The sequence below is a fragment of the Salvelinus fontinalis genome, unplaced genomic scaffold, assembly GCF_029448725.1.
Source record: "Salvelinus fontinalis isolate EN_2023a unplaced genomic scaffold, ASM2944872v1 scaffold_0006, whole genome shotgun sequence".
Lineage (NCBI taxonomy): Eukaryota > Metazoa > Chordata > Actinopteri > Salmoniformes > Salmonidae > Salvelinus > Salvelinus fontinalis.
In genome coordinates, this window is record NW_026600215.1 from 138,411 (window position 1) to 148,410 (window position 10,000).

The window sequence follows — 10,000 nt, forward strand, 5'->3', positions numbered from 1 at the left end:
GTGGTTCTGTATGGGTTGAGCTGGTTCAGGGCCGATGGGAGGGCAGTAGAGATGGAGAGAGAAGGAGTGAATTACATTGAATGAACTACAGGACAAAATATAAACCCTCCAACCCAAAGAGGCCTGTGGTGTTGATGGTATCCTCAATGAAATTATAACATATACAGAGCACAAATTTAAATTGGCTATACTGAAACTCTTTAACATCATCCTCAGCTCTGGCATCGTCCCCAATATTTGGAACCAAGGACTGATCACCCCAATCCACAAAAGAAGAGACAAATTTGACCCCAATAACTACCATTGGATATGCGTCAACAGCAACCTTGGGGAAATCCTCTGCATTATCATTAACAGCAGACTCGTACATTTCCTCAGTGAAAACAATGTAGAAAATGTCAAATTGGCTTTTTACCAAATTACCGTACGACAGACCACGTATTCACCCCGCACACCCTAACTAACAAACAACAAACCAAAACAAAAGTAGTCTTCTCATGCTCTGTTGATTAAAACGAAACGTACGCTTTTGACTCAACTTGGCATGAGGGTCTGCTGTACAAATTGATGGAAAGTGGTGTTGGGGGAAAAACATACAACATCATGAAATCCATTTAAAAAGTTAAAAACACCCACATTTCTTTCAACAGGGCCGTGTTGTGAGACAGGGTTGCAGCATAAGCCCCACCCGCTTCAACATATATATATATTTACATTTACATTTTAGTCATTTAGCAGACGCTCTTATCCAGAGCGACTTACAGTAGAGTGCATACATTTTATTACATTCACATACTGAGACAAGGATATCCCTACCGGCCAAACCCTCCCTAACCCGGACGACGCTATGCCAATTGTGCGTCGCACCACGGACCTCCCGGTTGCGGCCGGCTGCGACAGAACCTGGGCGCGAACCCAGAGACTCTGGTGGCGCAGCTAGCAATGCGATGCAGTGCCCTAGACCACTGCGTCACCCGGGAGGTCATATATATATATATTTTTTTTTAAATGAATTGGCGCGGGCACTAGAACAGTCTGCAGCACCTGGCCTCACCCTACTAGAATCTGAAGTCAAATGTCTCCTGTTTGCTGATGATCTGGTGCATCTGTCCCCAACCAAGGAGGGCCTACAGCAGCACATAGATCTTCTGCACAGATTCTGTCAGACCTGGGCCCTGACAGTAAAAAAAGGACCACAAATACAAATTCTAGAAAAGAGACGTTAAATTCTACAACCACCTAAAAGGAAGTGATTCACAAACCTTCCATAACAAAGCCATCACCTACAGAGAGATGAACCTGGAGAAGAGTTCCCTAAGCAAGCTGGTCCTGGGGCTCTGTTCACAAACAAACCCCACAGAGCTCCAGGAACACAATTAGACACAACCAAATCATGAGAAAACAGAAAGATAATTACTTGACAAAAACAGAGCAAACTAGAACACTATTTGGCCCTAAACAGAGAGTACAAAGTGGCAGAATACCTGACCAATGTGACTAATCCAAAATTAAGGAAAGCTTTGCCTATGTACAGACTCAGTGTCAGAGCCTTGCTATTGAGAAAGGTCACCATAGGCAGACCTGGCTCTCAAGAGAAGACAGGCTATGTGCGCACTGCCCACAAAATGATGTGGAAACTGAGCTGCACTTCCTAACCTCCTAAATGTATGACCATATTAGAGACACATACAGTATTTCTCTCAGATCACACAGATCCACAAAGAATTTGAAAAAAAGCCCCAATTTTGATAAACTCCCATATCTACTGGGTTAAATACCACACCATCACAGCAGCAAGATGTGTGACCTGTTGCCACAAGAAAAGGGCACCCAGTGGAGCACAAACTCTATTGTATAATAATAATATGACATTTGAAATGTCTTCATTCTTTTGCAACTTTTGTGAGTGTAATGTTTACTAATCACTTTTATTGTTTATTTCACTTTTGTTTGTTTATCTATTTCACTTGCTTTGACAATATTAACATATGTTTCCCATGCCAATACAGCCCTTAAATTGACAATTGAGTTGAGAGAAGGAGAGAGAGTGAGGGAAGCTGTGGTTCTGCATGAGTTGATCTGCTTCAGGGCTGGTGAGTTTGGATGGCATTTGAGAGTGGGAGGGCAGTGCCCTGATGTTGTGGCTCTTTGCACTGATGATCATATCCCTCTGGGAGAGAGGGAGGAAGAGAGAGGGAGAGAGAGAGAGGGAGAGGGAGGGAGGGAGAGAGAGAGAGGGGGGGGGGGGTCTGTTTTAGCTGCTGCTGGAAAATGTCTGCTCCCCTCACTGTGTTATGTGTTTGGTAATGTCTTCTCCCTCACTGTGTTCTGTGTTTGATAATGTCCTCTCCCTCACTGTGTTCTGTGTTTGATAATGTCTTCTCCCTCACTGTGTTCTGTGTTTGATAATGTCTTCTCCCCTCACTGTGTTCTGTGTTTGGTAATGTCTTCTCCCCTCACTGTGTACTGTGTTTGGTAATGTCTTCTCCCCTCACTGTGTTCTGTGGTTGGTAATGTCTTCTCCCCTCACTGTGTACTGTGTTTGGTAATGTCTTCTCCCCTCACTGTGTACTGTGTTTGGTAATGTCTTCTCCCCCACTGTGTTCCTTGTTTGGTAATGTCTTCTCCCCTCACTGTGTTCTGTGTTTGATAATGTCTGCTCCCCTCACTGTGTTCTGTGTTTGATAATGTCTTCTCCCCTCACTGTGTTCTGTGTTTGATAATGTCTCCTCCCTCCCTCTGTTCTGTGTTGTATAATGTCTTCCCCCTCACTGTGTTCTGTGTTGTATAATGTCTTCCCCCTCACTGTGTACTGTGTTTGATAATGTCTTCTCCCTCACTGTGTTCTGTGTTTGATAATGTCTTCTCCCTCACTGTGTTCTGTGTTTGATAATGTCTTCTCCCTCACTGTGTTCTGTGTTTGATAATGTCTGCTCCCTCACTGTGTTCTGCGTTTGGTAATGTCTTCTCCCTCACTGTGTTCTGTGTTTGGTAATGTCTTCTCCCTCACTGTGTTCTGTGTTTGATAATGTCTTCTCCCTCACTGTGTTCTGTGTTTGATAATGTCTTCTCCCTCACTGTGTTCTGTGTTTGATAATGTCTTCTCCCCTCACTGTGTTCTGTGTTTGGTAATGTCTTCTCCCTCACTGTGTTCTGTGTTTGATAAAGTCTTCTCCCTCCCTGTGTTCTGTGTTTGATAATGTCTTCTCCCTCACTGTGTTCTGTGTTTGATAATGTCTTCTCCCTCACTGTGTTCTGTGTTTGATAATGTGTGTGTGTGTGTGTGTGTGTGTGTGTGTGTGTGTGTGTGTGTGTGTGTGTGTGTGTGTGTGTGTGTGTGTGTGTGTGTGTGTGTGTGTGTGTGTGTGTGTGTGTGTGTGTGTGTGTGTGTGTTGGCCTGTGAATGAAGCAATGTCCCGCTGACCATAACACAGCAAGCCCAGAATAGAGGAGGCCATTGTTCCCAGCTTTAGTGGTGTCTCTGAAGAGCGTACATGTGACTTCAATGGCACCCTATTCCGTTTTTAGTGCACTATTTTTGAACAGGCCCTATAACCCTCTGTTCAAAAGTAGTGCACTATATATAGAATAGGGAGCCATTTGAGATACAGACCCATCTGTAACTGACTGCTTTCCAACCCGTCCTGGTGGTCCGTGCTGCCCTCTACACTGTAGTTATATCTTGTTGTCCTGGTGGTCCGTGATGCCCTCTACACTGTAGTTATATCTTGTCCTGGTGGTCCGTGATGCCCTCTACACTGTAGTTATATCTTGTTGTCCTGGTGGTCCGTGCTGCCCTCTACACTGTAGTTATATCTTGTTGTCTTGGTGGTCCGTGCTGCCCTCTACACTGTAGTTATATCTTGTTGTCCTGGTGGTCCGTGCTGCCCTCTACACTGTAGTTATATCTTGTCCTGGTGGTCCGTGCTGCCCTCTACACTGTAGTTATATCTTGTTGTCCTGGTGGTCCGTGATGCCCTCTACACTGTAGTTATATCTTGTTGTCTTGGTGGTCCGTGCTGCCCTCTACACTGTAGTTATATCTTGTTGTCCTGGTGGTCCGTGCTGCCCTCTACACTGTAGTTATATCTTGTTGTCCTGATGGCCCGTGATGCCCTCTACACTGTAGTTATATCTTGTTGTCCTGTGGGTCCGTGCTGCCCTCTACACTGTAGTTATATCTTGTTGTCCTGGTGGTCCGTGCTGCCCTCTACACTGTAGTTATATCTTGTCCTGGTGGTCCGTGCTGCCCTCTACACTGTAGTTATATCTTGTTGTCCTGGTGGTCCGTGCTGCCCTCTACACTGTAGTTATATCTTGTCCTGGTGGTCCGTGCTGCCCTCTACACTGTAGTTATATCTTGTTGTCCTGGTGGTCCGTGCTGCCCTCTACACTGTAGTTATATCTTGTTGTCCTGGTGGTCCGTCCTGCCCTCTACACTGTAGTTATATCTTGTTGTCCTGGTGGTCCGTCCTGCCCTCTACACTGTAGTTATATCTTGTTGTCCTGGTGGTCCGTGCTGCCCTCTACACTGTAGTTATATCTTGTTGTCCTGGTGGTCCGTGCTGCCCTCTACACTGTAGTTATATCACATCAGACTCTGTAACAGGACAGTTCTACATCAGACTCTGTAACAGGACTGTTCCACATCAGACTCTGTAACAGGACAGTTCTACATCAGACTCTGTAACAGGACTGTTCCACATCAGACTCTGTAACAGGACAGTTCTACATCAGACTCTGTAACAGGACAGTTCTACATCAGACTCTGTAACAGGACTGTTCCACATCAGACTCTGTATCAGGACTGTTCCACATCAGACTCTGTATCAGGACTGTTCCACATCAGACTCTGATTAGCTCTGGCCTCTACACTGGTATTACAGCTGTAGTAATGAACAGACTCCTGTCTAGAATGAGAGCTGGTATTACAGCTGGCATTACAGCTGTAGTAATGAACAGACTCCTGTCTAGAATGAGAGCTGGTATTACAGCTGGTATTACAGCTGTAGTAATGAACAGACTCCTGTCTAGAATGAGAGATGGTATTACAGCTGGTATTACAGCTGTATTAATGAACAGACTCCTGTCTAGAATGAGAGATGGTATTACAGCTGTAGTAATGAACAGTGTGTGTGTGTGCGTGTGCGTGTGCGTGTGTGTGTCATGTCATGTCATGTCACCGGATGTTACCGGATGTTACCGGCCTGATGAAAGGCATATAGTTTCGACAGGAAAGGCCTTAAGACCTTAATGGTGCACCTCTGAAACTCTTCCCCAGTAACCCCAGTAACCCCAGTAACCCCAGTGCCTGGCCAGGTTGGGTTTGGAACACAATCTGTAATGTACACTACATGTCTCTTATCTTCCTCTGGCTTGAAATGAGACTGGGAGGCTGTGTCTGAAATGAGACCGGGAGACTGTATCTGAAATGAGACTGGGAGGCTATATCTGAAATGAGACTGGGAGGCTGTATCTGAAATGAGACTGGGAGGCTGTGTCTGAAATGAGACTGGGAGGCTGTGTCTGAAATGAGACTGGGAGGCTGTATCTGAAATGAGACTGGGAGGCTGTATCTGAAATGAGACTGGGAGGCTGTGTCTGAAATGACACTGGGAGGCTGTGTCTGATATGAGACACAACCGGCCGTGATCAGGAGTTCCATAGGGCGACACACAATTTGCCCAACATCGTCCGGGTTAAGGGAGGGTTTGGCCAGGTTAGGCCGTCATTGTAAAATAATAAAAACATTCTAAACTGACTTGACTAGTTAAATAAAGGTTAAATAAAAATTCTAAATTTAAATATTATTTTCCTGCTGTAGCAAACTATAGGGAATAGGGACATGGGGCTGTGGCTGAGAGCAGCTTTTAAAGTGGCTATGAAGCACCTTGCCAGCCAGCCAGACTAATCTGTGTTTTGTTGACGCTAGTGTCTGATATATGTGTATTTCACTGCCGCTGTAAAGCTCTACCTCTTGCCACTCTGTGCTATATTTCAAACAGGTCTGACAATAGCTAGGATTTTACAGCCCATATCAAAATTGATTGGAACCATTTTTCCCCATTTTTCAAAATATTTCTACTACTGCTTCTACACTACGGTGGCAATGCATACTGTAGTGATTTCATTTCATTTTTATTTGTGGTATTTTACCCCATTTTTCTCCCCAATTTCCATCTTGTCTCATCGCTGCAACTCCCCAACGGGCTCGGGAAGCGAAGGTTGAGTCCTGCATCCTCTGAAACCACTTAACACCCACCCGCTTATCGTGGAAGCCAGCCGCACCAATGTGTCCGAGGAAACACTGTTCAACTGACAACTGCAGTCAGCCTGCAGGCGCCCGGCCCGCCACAAGGAGTAGCTAGAGAGCGATGAGCCAAGTTAAGGCCCCCCGGCCAAACCCTCCCCTAACCCGGACGACGCTGGGCCAAACCCTCCCCTAACCCGGACGACGCTGGGCCAAACCCTCCCCTCACCCGGACGACGCTGGGCCAAACCCTCCCCTAACCCGGACGACGCTGGGCCAAACCCTCCCCTAACCCGGACGACGCTGGGCCAAACCCTCCCCTAACCCGGACGACGCTGGGCCAATCCCTCCCCTAACCCGGACGACGCTGGGCCAAACCCTCCCTAACCCGTACGACGCTGGGCCAAACCCTCCCTAACCCGTACGACGCTGGGCCAAAACCCTCCCCTAACCCGGACGACGCTGGGCCAAACCCTCCCTAACCCGGACGACGCTGGGCCAAACCCTCCCTAACCCGGACGACGCTGGGCCAAACCCTCCCTAACCCGTACGACGCTGGGCCAAACCCTCCCCTAACCCAGACGACACTGGGCCAAACCCTCCCCTAACCCGGACGACGCTGCCATGCATCTGTGTATTTTACTGTAATTTGATACTGTTGAAGCCGTGATTGAACGCCATGTATCTGTGTATTTTACTGTAATTTTATACTGTTGAACCCGTGATTGAACGCCGTGTATCTCTGTATTTTACTGTAATTTGATACTGTTGAACCCGTGATTGAACGCCATGTATCTGTGTATTTTACTGTAATTTGATACTGCTGAACCCGTGATTGAACGCCATGTATTTTACTGTAATTTGATACTGCTGAACCCGTAATTGAACGCCATGTATCTGTGTATTTGCGTTGCAGATCCAGAATGCGGATGATGTGCTAATTGCACCTTTAGAGAAGTTCCGGAAGGAACAGATAGGAGCTGCCAAGGTAAGATAATAACCAGCATTATATCTCAACAACATGTTAACTGATATCAAAGAGTGGTTTAAGATATTTATCAGGCATTTTAATGATATCCTATAATTCACATACAATGACAAGTCTATCCTCACCGATGAGTATCCATTCTAATGAATACTGTATGTCAGGTATTACAATCACAAAGTGGACTGTGCTGAATGTAATGGCTAGAGAAAGAAAAGGAAGTTATTAACCAGAAAGACAAATTCATAAACTTAGTAACCGTTAGTAACCTACAATATTCATTTATTCAAAACCAGCTCTGACTCCCTGACCGTTGAGACACTATGAGTTCAACCAGCTCTGACTCCCTGACCGTTGAGACACTATGAGCCCAACCAGCTCTGACTCCCTGACTGCTGAGACACTATGAGCCCAACCAGCTCTGACTCCCTGACCGTTGAGAGTTCAACCAGCTCTGACTCCCTGACCGTTGAGACACTATGAGCCCAACCAGCTCTGACTCCCTGATCGTTGAGAGTTCAACCAGCTCTGACTCCCTGACCGTTGAGACACTATGAGCCCAACCAGCTCTGACTCCCTGAACGTTGAGACGCTATGAGTCCAACCAGCTCTGACTCCCTGACCGTTGAGACACTATGAGCCAAACCAGCTCTGACTCCCTGACCGTTGAGACACTATGAGCCCAACCAGCTCTGACTCCCTGACCGTTGAGAGTTCAACCAGCTCTGACTCCCTGACCGTTGAGACACTATGAGCCCAACCAGCTCTGACTCCCTGACCGTTGAGACACTATGAGCCCAACCAGCTCTGACTCCCTGACCGTTGAGAGTTCAACCAGCTCTGACTCCCTGACCGTTGAGACACTATGAGCTCAACCAGCTCTGACTCCCTGACCGTTGAGACACTATGAGCCCAACCAGCTCTGAATCCCTGAACGTTGAGACACTATGAGTTCAACCAGCTCTGACTCCCTGACCGTTGAGACACTATGAGCCCAACCAGCTCTGACTCCCTGACCGTTGAGAGTTCAACCAGCTCTGACTCCCTGACCGTTGAGACACTATGAGCCCAACCAGCTCTGACTCCCTGACCGTTGAGAGTTCAACCAGCTCTGACTCCCTGACCGTTGAGACACTATGAGCCCAACCAGCTCTGACTCCCTGACCGTTGAGACACTATGAGCCCAACCAGCTCTGACTCCCTGACCGTTGAGACACTATGAGTCCAACCAGCTCTGAATCCCTGGCCGTTGAGACACTATGAGTCCAACCAGCTCTGACTCCCTGACCGTTGAGACACTATGAGCCCAACCAGCTCTGACTCCCTGACCATTGAGACACTATGAGCTCAACCAGCTCTGACTCCCTGACCGTTGAGACACTATGAGCCCAACCAGCTCTGACTCCCTGGCCGTTGAGACACTATGAGTCCAACCAGCTCTGACTCCCTGGCCGTTGAGACACTATGAGCCCAACCAGCTCTGACTCCCTGGCCGTTGAGACACTATGAGTCCAACCAGCTCTGACTCCCTGGCCGTTGAGACACTATGAGCTCAACCAGCTCTGACTCCCTGACCGTTGAGAGTTCAACCAGCTCTGACTCCCTGACCGTTGAGACACTATGAGTTCAACCAGCTCTGACTCCCTGACCGTTGAGACACTATGAGCCCAACCAGCTCTGACTCCCTGACCGTTGAGACACTATGAGCTCAACCAGCTCTGACTCCCTGACCGTTGAGACACTATGAGCCCAACCAGCTCTGACTCCCTGACCGTTGAGACACTATGAGCTCAACCAGCTCTGACTCCCTGACCGTTGAGACACTATGAGCTCAACCAGCTCTGACTCCCTGACCGTTGAGACACTATGAGCTCAACCAGCTCTGACTCCCTGACCGTTGAGACACTATGAGCCCAACCAGCTCTGACTCCCTGACCGTTGAGACACTATGAGCTCAACCAGCTCTGACTCCCTGACCGTTGAGACACTATGAGCCCAACCAGCTCTGACTCCCTGACCGTTGAGACACTATGAGCTCAACCAGCTCTGACTCCCTGACCGTTGAGACACTATGAGCTCAACCAGCTCTGACTCCCTGACCGTTGAGACACTATGAGCTCAACCAGCTCTGACTCCCTGACCGTTGAGACACTATGAGTTCAACCAGCTCTGACTCCCTGACCGTTGAGACACTATGAGCCCAACCAGCTCTGACTCCCTGACTGCTGAGACACTATGAGTTCAACCAGCTCTGACTCCCTGACTGCTGAGACACTATGAGTTCAACCAGCTCTGACTCCCTGACCGTTGAGACACTATGAGCCCAACCAGCTCTGACTCCCTGACCGTTGAGACACTATGAGCTCAACCAGCTCTGACTCCCTGACCGTTGAGACACTATGAGCCCAACCAGCTCTGACTCCCTGACCGTTGAGACACTATGAGCTCAACCAGCTCTGACTCCCTGACCGTTGAGACACTATGAGCTCAACCAGCTCTGACTCCCTGACCGTTGAGACACTATGAGCTCAACCAGCTCTGACTCCCTGACCGTTGAGACACTATGAGTTCAACCAGCTCTGACTCCCTGACCGTTGAGACACTATGAGCCCAACCAGCTCTGACTCCCTGACTGCTGAGACACTATGAGTTCAACCAGCTCTGACTCCCTGACCGTTGAGACACTATGAGTCCAACCAGCTCTGACTCCCTGACCGTTGAGACACTATGAGTTCAACCAGCTCTGACTCCCTGACCGTTGAGAC

At 48.0% G+C, this 10,000-nt stretch overlaps 1 protein-coding gene across 1 annotated transcript in view; it reads left to right on the forward strand.

Moving 5' to 3' along the window:
- Positions 1-10,000, forward strand: part of LOC129842021 (rho GTPase-activating protein 42) — a 197,385-nt gene that overhangs the window by 70,033 nt on the left and 117,352 nt on the right. The window contains exon 4 of the mRNA XM_055910395.1: positions 7,167-7,238. Coding sequence (XP_055766370.1) covers positions 7,167-7,238 — 72 coding nt within the window. The remainder of the gene's footprint in view (positions 1-7,166; positions 7,239-10,000) is intronic.